This window comes from Arvicanthis niloticus, chromosome 6, assembly GCF_011762505.2.
Source record: "Arvicanthis niloticus isolate mArvNil1 chromosome 6, mArvNil1.pat.X, whole genome shotgun sequence".
In the NCBI taxonomy this organism is placed as follows: domain Eukaryota; kingdom Metazoa; phylum Chordata; class Mammalia; order Rodentia; family Muridae; genus Arvicanthis; species Arvicanthis niloticus.
In genome coordinates this window covers 45,264,182-45,283,076 of record NC_047663.1, presented here as the reverse complement: position 1 = coordinate 45,283,076, position 18,895 = coordinate 45,264,182, and the positions used below count along the sequence as shown (strand labels likewise).

At 47.3% G+C, this 18,895-nt stretch overlaps 1 protein-coding gene across 4 annotated transcripts in view; it reads right to left on the bottom strand.

Annotated features, from left to right (window-relative positions):
* The window catches only part of Abr (ABR activator of RhoGEF and GTPase), a 198,132-nt gene that overhangs the window by 102,284 nt on the left and 76,953 nt on the right, over nucleotides 1-18,895 (bottom strand). Inside the window, exon 1 of one of the 4 annotated variants that reach the window (XM_076936283.1) lies at nucleotides 13,644-13,784. The exons of the other annotated variants lie outside the window; for them this stretch is intronic. Coding sequence (XP_076792398.1) covers nucleotides 13,644-13,647 — 4 coding nt within the window. The 5' untranslated portion in view covers nucleotides 13,648-13,784. Of the gene's footprint in view, nucleotides 1-13,643; nucleotides 13,785-18,895 lie in introns of those variants that run through there. 4 annotated transcript variants of the gene reach the window in all.

The window sequence follows — 18,895 nt, the reverse complement described above, 5'->3', positions numbered from 1 at the left end:
TGAGTGGTTACACCTTACCCAATACTACCTCAGCACAGGGCACGGTGCTCCTGCTTCCTCAGCCCAGGACTTGGAACTTAGACTTCTCCCAACTTGTCTCCTCCTCATCCAGTCTCCTACTCTGAAGAATCTTGTACATCCTGATGACTCTCAGCCCACGTCTCCCTCCTTTATGCAGACGGTGCCTGTCTGCTCAAGTTCAACGTCAAGAAGCATCCCAATGTAAAAACGTCTAACCAAAGTGGCACACACACGGCTGCCGTACCACAGCTTTACCCACTCGCCTAGAGTTATCACCCTCTTGTCAATCATCCTAACTCTCTTACACACACACCCACTCCAGAAATTCCTGTTGGCTCTACCTGTGGAACAGTCACCTCTCAGTATTAATACCTAGTCTGAGTGACACATATTCTCAGAAGAACGCCCTCTGAATGGGTCTCCCTGCTCCTGCCCTTCCCCCTACAGAGTATCCCACTCCTTTCTTTTTTGTTTAGTGCTGAGGATTAAACCCAGGGCCATATGCATGCTTGTTATCTGTTAATCCTGGAACTACATAGACAGACTAGCCCCCACCTAGTCCCAGCAATTCATTCTTGTTTTGTTTTGTGACAGGGTCTCACACTACATCCCAGGCTGGCCTAGAATCTCAGCAAGCCACCATCGCAGCCTCCTGAATGCTAGAATTACAGGTGTGGGCCTCGAAGACCTGAATGTCACCAATTTTCCAAAGTGAACTCCTGGTGACATCTAAGACCTCTCATTTGCCTCAAGGCCAACTCCCCACCTCCTTCAAATCTTTGTGGGGCAGCTCCACCAGGCATGCCATTTAAAATCACAAGCAGTAACCACCCCCATGTGGTTGATGCCTCTTACCCCAGCTTCTAACGCATCAGATCATTTACTCTGAGGTTCTTACTATTCCTTGTTTCCTCTTGATGAGGAGGCAAATTCCCGGAGGACACGCATTCTTATACATTTTATTCCCTGTTTCATCCCCAGTGTTTATAATAACTATCACAGCACATGCTGAATCCATGAATGAATGAATGAATGAATGATTGATTGATTGATTTTTAAATAAAGGTGGCCGGGCGGTGGTGGCGCACACCTTTAATCCCAGCGCTTGGGAGGCAGAGGCAGGCGGATTTCTGAGTTCGAGGCCAGCCTGGTCTACAGAGTGAGTTCCAGGACAGCCAGGACTACACAGAGAAACCCTGTCTCGAAAAAAACAAACAACAACAACAAAAACAAAAACAAAACAAAACAAAAACAAAAAAAAAGGTGAGCATCCTCATATAATCCCAGCATGGTGAAAGATTTGACCTTACTGACATTTCTAGTCTATTCGGATGTGGGAGACAATGTCAGTACCCAGGATGTCTTGCGAACAGGAGCCAGCAGCCTACAGGTCAGGGAAACGGGTAGAAAGACGACGGGTAAGGCTAAATTTACAAATCACTCTAGATGAAGAAGGAGGGAGTGAGCAGAGCAAAGAAGGCACCAAGTCCAAGAAGGGGCTGCTGAGGACTAAAAAGGATGGTGAACGGCTGTCATGGAAACCACATGAAGCTGAAATCTAGAGAGTAAGGTCCAGAAGAGAATCAAGAGGGGGGTGTGCTCTGGTGTGGGAACGGGAAGTGTGGGTGGGGGACACCAGGGACTCTGGAACAGCACATTTGGATGGGGAAGCAAAGGCCAAATTCATTAGCAAGGAGAACGAGGAGAGACAGTGAAGGAGTGTGACTCTTCCACAAAAAGGCCAGGAGAGATTCTGAGCTGAGGGCGGGTGAACTAAAGCAGAGCCCAAGGCTACACTGCTGCCCACGGCAAGGGAGCAGGCACAGAAAACAGACTTGTTGAGGCAGGGGATGCAGAGGTGCTAGAACATTCCTTCTGGTGAGTGAAGCAGCCATTTCCTAGTCCTGAAACTAAAAACCACAACAGAAGTCTAGGATGTCAGAACCAGAGGTTACATCTGCTGGGCTGGTCACCATTCTGAGACCAGAATGCCTCCAGGTGGCAGGGGTGCAGAGGACCGTCAGGAAGGAGTTACTCAGTAGCCCACAATCCCCTGCATCACATTGCTCCAGATGGACAGTGTTTTCTGATGTCTACACTGTCTTCCGAACACAGGGCTCATTTCCGAGTCCCAGTGAGGAGTGGACTTCTGTCCATAGCCTCCCGGGGGCAGGCACAGTCCCGTGGGTGTCTAGAGCTCATTCCTACCATCTGCTCTGAGACTGACAGTCTCTATAGGACCTCAAGTCAGGAGCAAGCATAAGTTCCACAGTCTCCTGTCCGGCTCTGCTACTGGTTTGTCCTTGGCTCTCTCCACCCTTATGGAAAGCCAGTTCCATGCATACAGACAATCCAGTGTCTTCTTGCCCATGCCAAAGCTGAGCTGCCACAAAGCTGGGAGCCTGGCTTTAAACACCAGATGTAGATTACCAGCTGGTTGGCTTTGGTTTCTTTGAGTCACAGCTTCTCTGAGTTTGAGTTTTTCTCTGTAAGATAAGGACAGTGCCCACACAACAGTGTCTGTCAGAATGACATTAAGGAACTTGGTGTGGTAAACAGGCAGAGTAGAGGCGGAGGTGGCACCCAGGGAACACAGAAGAGTAGAGGGCAGATACTTCAGAGCCCAGAGGACCTATGCTGATCAATGTGCTACCACTTGGAGCCCTTGGTCAGAACCTAACAACAAGATGAGGGGTTCTCTCAGCACAAGTCACCTCCTCTTAGCACCTGCTGCCCCATAAACAAAGAGGGGTCTGGCTGGGACAACATGGTGGGCATGGGCTATGGAATCAGATACCAGTTCTATCTTCAATATTCCTACTTACCAGCCACGAGATCTTAGACAAGCTACCTAATCATGCAGAGCCTCAGTTTCCCCATCTGTAAAATAGGTGGTTAACAATATCTATACTTCAAGAGCTTCAGTTTTCTCTTTCTTCTCCTCTCAAGTCAGGGTTTCATGTAATTTCCTTCTATGTAGTTGAGGAGGACTATAAGCCCCTCTGATCCTCCTGCCTTCACGTTCTGAGTTCTGGAATTACAGGTGTGCACCGCCTCAATCTGTTTACAGGGTGGTAAGGGCTGAGCCCAGGGGACGCACTCTATCAACTGAGGATTTATTTTATATGTATGTGTATTTTGCTTACATGTATGTATGTGCACCACATATATATATGCCTGGTACCCATGGAGGTCAGGAGAGGTTGTCAGATTACCCTAAAACTGGAGTTACAGATGTCTGTGAGCCACCATGTGGGTGCTAGGAATTGAATCCAGGTCCTCTGCAAGAGCAAGGGTGCTCTTAACCACTGAGCCATCTCTCTACAGTCCCTAAATTTTTTGAAGGGTACTTTTATCAATTTGTGATTTTTTTAATACATATTTAGCTCCTTTTTCTTTTGAGCAAGGGTCTCATGTAACTCAGGTCAGCCTCAAACAGCTATATAGCCAAGACTGGCTCTGAATTCCCGATCCTTCTGCCTCCATGCTCGCAAGTAGCAGGGTTCTAGGGGTACAACACTAAACTCAGTACCCATCAATTTTTTGTGAACTTGTTATGGGAAAGATATATGCAATGCCCAGGGCAAGCACTAAATAAACAATAGCTATTATCAGCGCAACCCTGACTGCATCCCTAACACTGGATGCCCACAAGGATCTCCTGGGTGTTAAACTACAAAAACAGGTGAGAAAGCTTAGGCTGATTCCATGATAGGCTTCAAATTGGCAGTTAAGGAGACCAGGCCTAAATCTCAGTTTTCAAGAACTGGGGGATTCTAGGCAAGTCCAGGCCTCAGAAGCTGGCCCGCCACCTGGCCACAGGCAAGGACAATGGGTCAGCAGCAGTTTCCAGACTTCCTCAGCTACTTCCTCAGTAAGTCTCCAGACCTCTCCAGCAACTTTCCAGCCCCCACACTCCAGTAATGGAATGTCCTTAGAGATGGACACAACAGATGAACATAGAGGTCACCTACCCCAGAATTCCCCAATGTGCTTTAAATCAGGCCTGCAAGCTCACTTGGTTGTCTCTCTATCTTGGTAATGGGAAGATCCCAGCATGCTGGACTTCTGCATGAGTCCAGGATGTCATTCTTCAGCAAATCATGGACCCTTACACAGGGTTTTGATGGAACTGACAAGCAGCTGTCACAGCACCTTCTGTCATTTGCAATAGTCACCATCCGTCAAGTAGTGTCGGCATGGAGAAAGGCATCAAGGCCCTCTGGGGTTCACATGCTGAGTTTTTAAGACTGAAGTTCTCGACTTCACACATGATGGAAACTCCTGGTGACTAGGTCCCACCCCAGAGACTTGAACTGAGTTCATGTAGGTCGAGTCAGGGCTATTAATACTACCCCAACCCTGTGCAATTCTACTTCTGAGAAATGCAGAAATTACCAGTTTAAGATAAGAACTCAGTTGAAAGCCTAACAGAGCTCAGGCTCTGAAGCGGCCCTACAACGCAGTCAGTTGGTAGCAAGCCATCAACTCCCTAAGCACTGGGAAGGCTGCTGACAAGAAGCAGGGCTTGCAGGAAGGCTTAAGGGATCCAGAGTTTGCCTGGGGATAGAGGAGGCAGTACACAGGAAGAGCTGTGTTTTCTTCTGATCTGAGTGTATACAGTGAACAGGCGTGGAGCCTAGTCCATGGCTCCTTCACCCAGATCCCTTGATCAGCATACAGTAATTACTTGGAGCATAGAATGGTTCCTACCTTCATCCAATCACTAAATTAGCACAGGGACAGTTGGTCACCTGGCCAATGACACGTGGCAGCTCACTGCTTGGTGTGTGGCTAATGTCATAGGAGTTCTCCATTCTGGCTCCACCCCCACTGCTGGGAACAGACTCAAGGCCCTCTGTGGGAGTACAGCAGGACCTCTTTGGTTGCCGTGGAGATGGTGATCTGATCATCCACCTCCAGGATTCCTCTGGGAAGGGAGGCAGAGACCATGGCTGACTGGAGAAGGCCAGGGTTCCCAAGTCAGAGACAAAAAAAATCTCAGGTCTTGATATAAGGAAGAAAATGTGCCAACTGGCTCAGGGTAGAAAAGGGAACATCTTCACCAGTTTCCAGGCTCTGAGGATGGACAGAAATGCTGACTGGAATCCGAATCATTTCCAGTATACAGAGCAACCCTACAGCCAGGAGTTAATTTCACCCTTGAAAGTTAGGCAGGCTGCCAGAGAACTACTAGTCCCTGCATTATCTACCCCTCTGTACATAAATGGGGCATAAACTGAGGCTCAGAGAAATTCCACCTGTCAACCAAGGCCATCAGGTACTAAAACAATTGAGCCCAACTTAAAGCCTGCTCTTTGAACCAAGTCTGATTTCTTTTTATGCTCTGATGTAATTTCCTCCTTAGGCAAACTAAAATTCCTAAATTCTCTGAAATATACCTGTGTCTCTGTGTGTGCACACACAGGCAGGTACCTAAGTATATGTACCTCTATCCTTCTCCACCTTATTCCCTTGAGACAGGGTCTCTCACTGAAGCTGGAGCTAACCATTTTTCTACTAGACTGTCCACCAAACTCATGAGATTCTCCTGTCTCTAATCTCCATCCCCACTGCTGCCATGCTATGGTTACAGGAGTATGCAGGAACTCTTGGCTTTTCACAGGGATGGAGGGATCAAACTCAGGTCCTCATGCTTATGCAGCAAGTACTCTTAGCCCACTGAGCAATCTCCGTTCCTGTATCTCGTTTTTAGAGGCAGGGTCTCATTATATAGCCCAAACTGGCCTTGATTTTATGATCATCCTGCTTCTGCCTGCTGAGTGCTGGGATTATAGACATGCAACATCATACCTGACCAAAGGCATGCAACATCATACCTGACAAAAACAAAAGAAAACAACCACGCCACATACTCTGTAGGAGAGGCAGTTACACGTGCACTGATCATGCAAGACAGACACTACCAAACGGACATATATCCTTCCTTCCATAATGGAGGGGAAGCTTATTGTATGTGTAAATAATCGGGCCAGTCAACAAACACCTCCTAAGATATCACATGCCAGATGCAGGGGCAGGAGCTGACCCCCAGCTCCATTACTGGAGCCTATCCAATGTCCTGGTTAATGAGACTGAGGCCAAGCCAGAGGTTTGGAAGGCCAGGTTCTAGCTCTGTATGTTTTCTACAAGTTGTTCATTCTCTTGGCACCTTCACTTCTTCATCTGTAACTGGGTGTTTATTATATCCTGGTGAATAATGAGAGACACTCGATAAGGAGGACAGTTCACAGACAATAAATCATTTGGTCAACAAGACCAAAGTAACAACAATAAACGTACAGTGTTTGCTTCCATTGGCATGTTCTGATTGGCATGTGCTGGTTTGTCCACTAGGTGGCAGGAGACTAGAGGGCAAAGACTTTGGTCTGTAAGTCAAAGTCAGGATCCACACAGAACCTGTGCAGGAGACTTGCTGGCTGGGTGACACCAGTCCCTAAAAAGCTTTCTAAGCTCTTCTCAGGACAACTGATTTGATTATTTAAGGTGTAGGGGCCAGGAGGTTGCTCTGACCAATCTTCAGGAATTCTAACCCTTGTCAGAGCTAACATCCCTCAGGACCATCTCAGGGTTGATAACAAGTAAGAACTGGACTGGTTTCATTTAAGGCCCTTTTCTGTCTTTCCTTGTCCCCAGTAGGAAATGTTCAGCCCCAGAGCCACAAAATGGGGAGCACCCAGGAGGCCTGATAGGGATGACCACCATGAAAACGATCTTCAAATCCACAGCCTTTTATCACCTGCCTGCAATGGCCTCCTCAGAGCCCTCTCCCATAAATGGCTTTATAAGTCCTTAGGGTATTCATGAAAAATTAAATGATTCTCAATCCAGTACTGAGAAGCTGTAAGAGGCAGCTCAGAGAAAAGTAATGTGAGGCTTAGAGGAGTCGGTGGGAGTTTAAGAGCGATGTTGTGGGTTGGCAGCCACCAGGACCAGAACCACAAAGGCATATGGCTCCACACTTCCACACTTCCCTACATTAAGTGGACAAAGGCACTCCCTTTGTACGCTCCAGCACAACTCACACAACCCAGGCACGTCTCCTCATTGTGGCTGGGAGACCTCATTCTACCTATGGAATTCTGTTCCAGTTGCTGGTTCTCCACCCAGAGCCTCCGGACCTTACAAGAACTCCACTGTTGAAGCTGATGTGTCTCAGTGGCAGAGCATATGCCTAGCACACACAAACACCTGGATTCAGTTACCAGCACTTCAAAAAGCTTTTTTTTCTACTGAGCAGAACTAAAAGAGATACGTCAAATTTCATCCCGTGCTCTCTTGGCTCCAGAACGGCAGTGATTTTACTGCTTCAAAGAGACGAGAGAACCCATTCAAATTTACAGCAGCATTACTTTCTGGGGTTGTAGAGGCAAAGCCAGGCGAGGTCTGAGCCCAGGAACATCCAAGCCCATCTCCTTATGCACAGGTGGACACACATGGGCATTCCTATGCACATGTGGACACACATGGGTTCCCCGCCCCCTTCCTGTTGCCCTGCCCACATCTAACATCCACTACTCTGGTCAGCTCCAGCACAGGTGAGCACTTGCCAGCAAGCATAGCCATCACCTTGAGGCAAGTGGCCTTGGTTGAGGCTGTGGCCTAGAGCTGTGGCTTCCACAACAGTGTAATGGAATGATAATTTCATTGTGAGTATTCCATGAGACAATGACTGTAAGAAAGCTCAGTCCAGTGGCACACACTCACATGGCAGGACCACCCTAGCCACAAAGCAAGCTTGAGGGCCTTCTTCCTTCACAAAGGTGTCACGTCCTTGTTATGTCCAACAATGACCAGCACTCAACAATATCCCATTTTCCTCTCCTTCTGGATTCACCAAGTACCACCATATCCAGCTGTTCTGCAGTTGGACAAGGCATTGTGAGCAGTTCTGTCCACCAAAGTTTAAGTGGACATTAGACAGAGGCAGAGGAAAACCATGTACAATCGCTCTTCCTCATCTACTGAGGCCGTGGGCCTTAAAGGCCATGGCTCCAGACAGCAAAGAATCCATCCGTCAAGGTCCCCAACTGACCACACGGTGCAGACCCTGCAGGTAAGCACACCCTGCTTACCTGCGATGGAGCTATAAGCAAGAGGCAGCCTTGCCTGTGTTAAGTCAGGGCTTCAAGGGTTAGCTTGGTCCTATAACATAACCACGGAAGAATCCATCATCTGGCCAATCCCAGGCTCACAGATGTCACACCCATACTTCCTGTTTTCCTATGCCAGCTCATGGTAAATTACAGACACCCTCCTGCTGAGAAAACGAGAAACTCAACACTTTGTTCTAGGGATCTGGAATATCCTTCAGAAGGTGCTGGTTCCAGGAGCCCTCAAATCTTGAGTTTGCTTTGTTTGTTTTGTTACGATGGGATTATACAGATCAGGCTATCCAGAAGCTATGTATCCCTGGCTGGCCTTGAACTCTGATCCTCATGCTTCAGCCTTCCTGGGATGGGATTTAAGCATGCACCACCACACCAGGCTTATGATAGCTTAGTAGAAGCTGATGCCACAGAGCCAGGCTCTCCACATGGCTATGGCACTCTTGCTCTCTAACATTACCCCTAAAGCCAGGTCCACCCACCCAGCCCAGATTAAGATCCAAGGATACGACTGGAGAGATGACTCAGAGGTTAAGAGCACTGGGTACATGCTCTTCCAGAGGTCCTGAGTTCAATCCCCAGCAACCACATGGTGGCTCACAACCATCTGTAATGGGATCTGATGCCCTCTTCTGGTGTGTCTGAAGACAGCTACAGTATATTCATATAAATGAATAAATAAATTTAAAAAAAAAAATCCAAGGATAGCTCATATGAAGGGGTAGATTCACAAAAACATTATTCACAAGACCCAAAAGGTGGGAGCAACACAAGGTCCCCAAGAGTGAAAGGATTTAAAAAGTAGCACCTTTAAGCAATGGAATATCTTCCACATCAAGATGCAAAGAAATTCAGGGCCATCCATAGTCCTAATGAACCTTGGGGATATTATGCTACATGAAATAAACTGCTCACAAAAAGAGAGAGAGAGAGACAGACAGAGAGAGAGAGCCAGAGAGAGAGAGACAGAGAGAGAGAGCGAGAGAGAGAGAGGTGGCACCCCACTGTGGAAATGCAAAGTAAAATCAGGAGTTGCTGGTGCTAGAAGGGAGTGGGGTGCTGCTGATTAATGGGGCAATTCCACTCTGCAGAATGAGAAGAGCCTGAGGTGATCATACATGGTGGTCATACAACTGTGTGAAGGTATTTAAGCCTACTGAACTGTGCACTTAAAATGATAGCAAATTTAAAAGGCATAACTTGTATAACATATTATCCAAAAAATAAAATACTTTTTTTTTTTTCAAAGACAGGATCTCACTCTGGCTGGCTTGGAACTCACAGAGTTCCTCCTGCCTCACAAATGATGGGATTAAAGGTGTGTACTACATGCCTGAATAAAATATATTTATTTTACAAAAGAAGACAGAAAGGGATCAATACCAAGGATAAGAGCCCTTGCAAGGGAAGAGAGAGATGGCTTGGTGGTTAAGAACATTTGCTGCTCTTGCAGAGGACCCAAGTTCGATTCCAGTACCCATATCAGGGCTCAAAACCATCTATAACTCTAGTTCCAGGGACTACATGATGCTTTTTTTGGCCTTTGCAGGCACTGCATGTACATGTTGCACTTAACATGAAGACAAAATAGTGTAACATAAAATAAAAAAAAAAAAATCTTAAAAAAAATCACCAGGGCAAGGAGGCTGATACAGACTCTGGTGTCCCTCTTGAGTTGCAAAGGCAGATTCATTAGCTGAGTGCATCCTGCTTTGTACATCCTGGCTCAGCTCTAAGCAGGGCCGCCAGGCATTTGTGGGCTCGAATTCCAGTGTTCCCTCTCTCATCAGGCAGCACCTAGGCTCCCACTCCAGAACCCATTCCATCTCCATGTCAGGTTGATGCCAGTGGGCAGTGACTCTGGGAAGATGCTGAATGGTCCAGGGGTCACGGCAAGGAAGAGGACTTCCCCATGACGTCACTTGCCCTGGCACTGAGCCTCACCTCTCTTATACCACCAAGGCCCCCGCTCAGTCTGGAGAGCCTCATCCTCTCACCTGGCAGTAAGATATGCCAGCCTCATTGCCAGAGGACAGCAGCCTCCATCAGGGAGCAACCACAAGGCCAGACATGATGAGGAGTCAGATGTCTCCGCTTGGCTGCCACAGCAAGGATAGCTGCAGAGAACAAGCCAGATACAAGAGGCCAAGAGACAAGGGACACCAGGCCTCCAGGCTAGGTTGTACGGTGGTCAGCCAGCTCTGTTCCAAATAGAGCTAGAAATGTCCATACCTGGATGTGAAGACAATGGCAGACACTGTTTGCACAAAAACTTCAGCCTGGCTAATAATGAAAATCCCATTTCACACACGGAGCAGATGGGCAGGTAAATGACACGCCCAGCCTCTCAGAAAAAAAAGAAAGAGAAAGAAAGAAAGAAAGAAAGAAAAAAGGAAAGGAAAGGAAAGGAAAGGAAAGGAAAGGAAAGGAAAGGAAAGGAAAGGAAAGGAAAGGAAAGGTGGGATTTTGAATGCAAGGCCAGAAGAGGCGTACAGTGCCCAGGTGTTTCTCCAGGAGCCGCAAGAGGACATAGTAGTATACAGACTTCCAGGCTACCTGAATTCATCATTAACTGTGTGGCTCTGGGCAAACTGCTTAACTTCTTTGTTTATAAAATGAGATAACAACAGCACTCAAACTCTCATAGAGTTTTTGTGGCTGCTAAATGAGTTAGTTTAGGTAAAGCCTGGCATGTCACAAGTGATGGTGCTGGCTATTATTCTCATCACTGAAGTTATTGTTGTTCTTATTTCTTACTGTCTTGGCCTTGGGAAAGAGCCCAAGAAGGGCAGCTGCACGCTGTGTTGGTAGCACACACACTGCCAAGAGTAACAGAGGCACAACAGGACAGACCTCACACATGGTAGCTGTGCTCCCCAATCTGACAGCCTGCTCCCTCTGTGCCTGCCACTCATTCTCAGCCCCAGATCTGGACTCCTTCCTGAGAGCCCAGGGCCCTTCCATAGAGTTGGACAAACTGTCTAGGCATGTGGTCCATGCAAGCCCACTCCCACCAGAAAACAACCACTCACGGAGGGAGGAGGGGAGGGGTGGGAAGTACACACACAGTGACTTCCCTAACCCCACACTCCTGCAAAAGCACAAAGCACAGCCACCAACAAGCACAGCTCACAGCACGCGTGCGCGTGCGCACGCGCACGCGCACACACACACACACACACACGCACACACAAACACACACACTGTCTCTCCAGCACTGGTCAGTTAATGTGCACTTGTGTGTTCGCTCCTTCCTCTGCCTCTCCTGGGTCAGGGGAGGTCCCATGAGCTGACTCACCATCATCCTTCTGGAAGGTAAGAGTCAGTGGAACATTTGGTAAGAACTCAAGCTCTGGAACCAGACTGCCTGGCTTGAATCCCAGACTCCACCTCCTATCAGCTGTATGACCTTGGCAAGTCACCATAACCTCTCTGTGCCTCTATTTTGCCTTCAAAATGGGATAATAATAGCAGCCAAATGCAATGGGTTTCTGTGAGGAGGGATGAGTCAGCACATTCTGAGTGAATTTCAGCTATGACTGAAAGCTCAGCTAGGTGGATCCAATTTCTGAGCTCTCAACAGGCCCTGGCCCTTCAGATCCACACATCTTATTCACCCCTGATCATTTCTGAGAATTTATTGGGCAACTGGTCCTTATCTGCAAAGGGTCCTGAAGGTCTGCGAATATCCCAAGCTTGGCCCACATCCCAAACAGATTTTGTTAATGTTCCACCCTAACAGGGTCTCTTCTGCCTCCAGGCTGCACCACAGCAGGCCCCAACATCGTCACTCCTGTCCAGAGATCACAGCACTGGCAGTGTGTCACACCCCATACAGACCTGGGGATATTTCCTGCAGAGACACTGCTGAGACTTTCCACTCAAGGATGATTGTGTTTCTTCCCTGGACATTCTAAGGGTTTGTGATGTCTTGGAGAGGTCTCTGGAATCCAGCAAAACACAAGACAAAGAACCAGAGTTGTGATGTAGCCCTCTGAGTAAGGTGTTAAGCTCTTATGCTCTTTTCTGCTTTGCTATGTAAGGATAGCATTTCCTTACCAGAGCAGAGCATAGGCTATGTCACAAGGACGAGGTGGCTCTGCTGTGATGCTGACACCTCACAGGTGCTCAGTGTGTTAGAACAGAATTCTATCTCCTTTCCCACTGATGAAAAAGATGAGAGACGGATCTGACTGCTTGCCCAAGTCTGTTATATTCAGCCAAATGATGTGTTCTGTTAGGGGGAGGGGAAAAAACCTGCACAAGGCAGCCCACAGGTTTATCACCTCAGATTTGGAGCTCTGGGGGATGGGAGGACACCCTGACCTTTCTCTGTCTCCAAATTCTAGCTCACTTAGTCAAATTCCAGTCTCATTCCAACCCCAAAACTAGGCAGAGGAACCATGGAGGGGCCACTTGTATCCTTTGGTTAAACACAGCTTTTGGCCCAGTTCCATCCTGCCCATTGAAGCAGATGACACCTCCATGGAGTGGTGGGAACGTAGGCCCACCAGAACTGGGTGCCTATCACACTGCAACACCACAAGGTGTAGAAAAACACACCCTCCACTACCTCATCCTTCCCTCTGGTTTGAAGCCTGGTAGTCACCATAGCAACAGGCTCCCGCTCCAGCCTGCCAGGCCAGGCTGATGCAATTCTCAGGCAGTGAGCTGCTCAGACTCACTCACACAGCTCTGCTCTCACTCGGGGGTGGGCAAGGGGTGGGAACAAATGAGGAACGAGGAGAGGTGTGCAGCCTACAAACAACTCTGCTCCCCCTTCCATTCGAGAGCTGAAATCCAAGGAACCAAGACCATGAAGTGAGCAAAGGCTTCTCTTCCCACATCCCTAAAGAACATAGTGTCACTGCAGTGGATGCCACCTGTGGAAGATCAGGAAAGTCGCACTGTGCCACAATACACTCTACTCTCATAAGTGTCCTTTCTCACCCACTGACCCAGCACCCTGCAACCCACCCCTTCTCTGAACCCACTTCTTCTCTGGGCCCACAGGCAGCCCAACTCTTCAAAAGTCAACAGGTGCAGGGTTGGGGGTGTGGCTTGGGAGTAGAGCATTTGTTAAGCATGTACATAGTCCTGTGTTCTGTCTCCAAGTTAGCAAAACAAACCAAAAACAAACAAGCAAACAAATCCGAAATGGAGACATATAGCTTTACACACTCCATATCAGCAGCATAATATCCATAATCTCAGCACTCTCTTTCAACTAACGTGTCCCATGATGCCTCCAAACTTTCAACCCCATTCTGAGGGACTCTGGCTTCCCTGGGAGTTCTATTCACTCTGTATCTAGGATATACCTGCCAAGACCCACCCAACCCATTAGCTCATCAATGCCACCAACTTCAGGAAACTCTTAGAAACCTGAAGGGTCAACTCACCCAGCCTCACCACCCCCAAAAGACACAGGCAAAAAGCCCACGTTTTCAGGAGAGCTGGCAAGGCACAGTCCCCCAGCCTCCAAGTGCCTACCCATGGATGCAGGACTCGCCCTCCCGTGCAGGCCAGCGTCAGTGCAAATGCCTGTGGTGCCAGGAATGCCTCCCTCCAGCTGGCTGGCTCTTTTTCCCACCTGGTCCTTGGAGCACTCAGGGCCCCCACCCAATCAGTAGCTGGGATTCACACAAACAGGCCCTGCTCTGGGACCTGCACCCTGGCAGAGGCCTGCACTGGGGTGCCCCACTGCAACCTCCCTGGCCACACTGACAGATGCGGGAAGTGATTAGCTCTGAGAGCCTCTTGGGAGAAGCATTCACCATGGGATGCCCAGTAACCGGTCCTGTGTCCTGTGGGAGCTTCCAGGACTACAGAGAGGTGGAAAACTGCTGGCAGTGGCTTCCAATAAACATCTTTAGAGCAGCTCTGAAGAGTCCAGAAATAATCCTGTGTAACTATGGTCAAGGGCTTTTTTTTCCTTTTGTTTTTCAGTCTCTTTCTGTAGCCTAACTGGCCTCAAATCTAACCTCCTCTGCCTTAGTCTCCCAAAGGGAGCAGGCACTACAGGTAGCCAATTGATATTTTTGTTTTGTTTTCTGGTACTGGGATTAAACTAGGACATCATACATTTGAGGCAAGCACTGCCTCCCATCAACTGAATCCTGACAAGGGTGTCAAAGCTACTCTATAGGGAAAGAACAGACTTTTCAACAGCCGGTACCAGCACAACTGGATTACCAAATGTAAAGCAGTGAAGCGGAACTCAGTTAGGGGCCATCAATCAAGGTGGCTCAAACAGTAAAGGTAATTGCCATACAAGCCTGGTAACACAAGCTCAACCCCTGGGACTCATGTAAAGTTGGAAGGAGAGAACCTCAAAGTTGTCCTCTGACCTTCACATATGTACACACACAATAATAAATAATAATAATAATTTTTAAAATTTAACGCGAGGCTGGAGATGTATAGCTTATTGGTTAAGTATACCAAAAGCTCTTGCTTGACTGTGCATGGTGGTACATGCCATTAACCCCAGCTCTCAGGAGAGGTAGAGACAAACAGCTATCTGTGAATTTAAGATCAGCCCAATCTACACAGTGAGTTCTAGACCAGCCAGGGATACACAGTAAGACCCTGGAAAAACAAAGCAACACTACTAACTGAGTTAGATTTAGTGGCTCAAACCTGTAATCCTACCACTTAGTAGGCTGAGGCAGGAATTTGAGGATAGCCTGTGCTACATAGTAATAACTTGTCTCTACAAAATAATATGAGAACATTTAATATTAAAGATGAATTAACTCAGGAGGTAGAACTCTGTGAGTTTGAGGCTTGTATGATCTATAAAGCAAGTTCCAGGACAGCCAAGTCTACACAAAGAAACCCTGTTTTGAAAATCTGTAAGAAAAGAAATGAGGATGAATTAAAGGGGGCTGGAAAGATGGCTCAGCAGTTAAGAGCACTGGTTACCCTTCCAGAGGACTTAGGTGTGATTCCCAGCACCCACAGAGTGACTCACAACCATCTGCAACTCCACTTCCAAGGATCTGATGCCCTCTTCTGTGGTGTGCAGACATACATGCAAAAAACAAACAAACACAAACATTCATACACATAAGTGTGTGAATTAAAGACCTACAAGTAAGAGCTGCAGCTATAAAATATTTAGAAGGCCGGGCAGTGGTGGCACACGCCTTTAATCCCAGCACTTGGGAGGCAGAGGCAGGCGGATTTCTGAGTTCGAGGCCAGCCTGGTCTACAAAGTGAGTTCCAGGACAGCCAAGGCTAACAGAGAAACCCTGTCTCGAAAAACCAAAAAAATATAAAAATAAAAATTATATATATATATATATATATATATATATATATATATATATATATATATAAATCCAGCAGTGGCTTTTCATAACTTGGATTGGACAAAGGATTCTTAGATAACAATATCAAAAGTGTGGTAGTTGATGATAACGGTCCCCATAGGCTAATGTATTTGAATTTTCGGGTCCTAGTTGCTGGACTGTTTAGGAAGGATCAGAAGGTGTGGCCTTGCTGGAAGGCATATGTCACTGGGGAAGGAATCTGAGGTTTTAAAAGCCCAACCAATCCATTTCCACCTCTCTCTCTCTCTCTCTCTCTCTCTCTCTCTCTCTCTCTCTCTCTCTCTCTCTCATGGTTGAGTCTCAGTATTTGAGCTCTCAACTATGGCTCCCATTCCCTGCTCACCTGCTGCCTGCACCTGTCTGCCTGCCTGCCCTCCTGCCGCTATGCTCTGAAACTGTAAGCAGGCTTCCAACTGAACACTATTTATAAGTTGCCTTGGTCATGATGCTTCTTCACAGCAACAGAAAAGTAACTAAGACAAAAAGCAGTAAAAGAAAATATAGAACTGTACATCATCAAAATTAATTTTTTCCCTACTTCTAAGGACACCATCAAGAAAGCAAAAAGATCATCCACGGAATGAAATTGTTTCCTTAGCCAAGAAACTTGAATCTGGAACATCTAGAGAAAGTTTACAACTCAACAGTGAAAGACACCTAATCCAAGTGGAAGATGGTCAAACTATCTAAGAAGTATTTCTCCAGAAAGAGGAAGGGCCCTTCTTTCCACCAAAAGATGTCTGGTGCGTACTGCACCAGGGTTGTGCTAGGTGACAGGGACAACGCTGGGAAACGAAGACTCAATCCCTGTTCTCATGATGGGCAGATACCAAATGCATTTATCAGTTGCTCCTAATGGGCAGTGGCTCAGTTAATTCTCAGTTCCCATGTGTCCTAGTTTGGGTTCTATTGCTGTGATAAACACCATGAACAAAAACTGGGGAGGAAAGGATTTATTTGGTTTGCACATCCTGATCACAATGGATCATGGAGAAAAAAGATGGGGCAAGAACTGAAGCAGAATCAAGGGCAGGGGCCACAAAGGAAAGCTGCCTGTGGGCTTGCTTCCAGACTCTCATGTTCAGCTTCCTTTCTTACATCTCCCAGGACCACCAGCCGAGGGACTGCACTGCCCACTTTGGGCTGGGCTGTCCCACATCTATCAACAATCAAAAAAAAAAAAAAAATGCTGTTCTCTTAGAGGTCCTGAGTTCAAGTCCCAGCAACTACATGTGTACTGGGATCCGATGCTCATTTCTGGTGTGTCAGGAGACAGTGACAGTGTAGTGTACTCATGTATATAAAATAATCTTTTTCTCAAGGGGGGGTAGGGTGAGAGACTAGACATGAGAGAAGAGCAGGCCACATCCATGAAGCTCAGAAGAATACATAATAGCTGGATTCCCCCCAAAGAGCAACAGAGAGCCATGAAAGGATTTGCTATTATTTTATTTTTCCTATTTTTATTTTGAGACAGAGTCTCAGGCAGCTCCGGCTGGCCTCAAGCTAGCTTTGTAGCTAAGAAAGTCTATGAACTTCTGGTCTCCCTATCTCCACCTCCCAAAGGCTGAAATTACAGGCATGTTACTACTAAGTCTGGCTCTCCCAAAAGAGAGGGGGTCTTAAAGGTTCTAAGCAAGGAAAACCAAGTAGACTCTTGATTTAAGGAAGCATAAGAGCTAGGAGAACTGCAAAGGATGGGGATGAGCAGCTGTGGCTAACCATGGAGGCTGAGGACAGATGATGACCAGTGTGCACAGACAGAACGTCTTCCTGCTCCATCTACGGGGTGTACCCAGAAAAGAAAGGGCAGGGCAGTCAGAACACTAGCCATGGAGAGTAAAGAAGTGCCCACCATGGGACACAGAATGTCTCCGACTGGATGACCTTTGGTTCAACTCCAATTCCAGGATCCTCAATGAATCCTATGGACATCAAAATGAAGACAGCTGTCACTTGCCTGCACAGAACGAAGGCTGTGTCTCAAGAGTCCAGTGGCAAAGAGCCCAGGCCTCTGCTCAAGGGGACAGCTCTGAGGACTGGACCTTTACTATGGGAATCAAAGTGGCCATGTGGCTGCTCCCTGCACAAGGGTCTCAGAGTCCTATGAAAAAAGGGAGGCTTTCTGTGTTTTAAAGCCACCACCTCCCTGACGGTGGCTGGGTAAGCTATGGAAGCAGACCTGGACACTATACTTAAGCTTTGTGTACATTATCAAACTCAATCCTCTTAAGGGTTAATTGCCCAGCTTCACCATCATCCCACTTTGCAGAAGCCTTAGCTTAGGAACAAAAAGTCTAGGCAACTTGCTAGAAGCAATATGGCCAGATAACTTCGAGCCAGGATCCCACTGCAGCAGCCTGCATCCAGAAGCTGCCCTTCTACCTACCTCCACCTCCATGGTTTGACATTCTGACCTTTGTCCAAGGAAGCCATTGTGTCCAGAGACACCTGACAAAGAGCTAGAGCCATTTCAGGTTCTGGCTAAGGCAGGAATAGGCACCATTACTGTCTCATCTTATGAAGATGAAGAAACTGGGGCACAGAGTGACTAATTATCTCCTTTAAGTCACACAGTTGCTAATGGCCAAGTCAGGACCTCAGGCAGCCCCAGACGTGATCTTATAACCTAAGCCAGTAACGTCACAGTGCACATGCAGCTAAAATATCCAGGGAGAGTAGGATGTGTGTAAGTGTGTGTGTGTGTGTGTGCGTGTGTGTGTGTGTGTGGTGATTGGGCTACAATTACAGGGCCAAGGCCACAGTAGGAACAGTGAGAAGCCAATGGTGACAGATGGGAGGATGAAAACCTGCAGACATGTGGTCTCGCCTCAGTGGGTGTGCAGACAGACAGCTGGTGAGACCAGCAGGACCATGGACCGGGTTTACCCGCCAGGCAGGGACCCACAGAGCCATCAAGGCGGACACATGATACACAGTGGGTACATCAACCTTCAGTTCTTTCAGACAGCAGGTTGGCTCATTAGTGGACTGTGTAATTCATCTGGTAGGCTGCTTTTTGGAATGGACTGCAAAGGAATTTCTTTCGCCATGGAGCTGGAGACAGGACCCAGGGCTTTACACATCACTGGCAATCGTTTAGCTGTTGAACCACATACACCATCAACCCTTTTGAAATAGTATCTTACCTTCTATGTATAGGTCCTGTTTTGTAAAGCTTGCTCCATTCACATTCACGTTAAATATGCACACAATGTGGGAATATATACGCAAGTGAGTGCTAATGGATTTTTGTCCCAAAACGTGGGAGTACCTTTATTAGCACTAAACAAGCTGTAGTTCATTCCTACTACAGAATTCTAGGCAGCTTTGACAATGAATAATTTAGAGCTATAGGCAGGAACAAAGAGGAACGTCAAAAAGCCTTAAATGAAAAAAAAAAGGTAA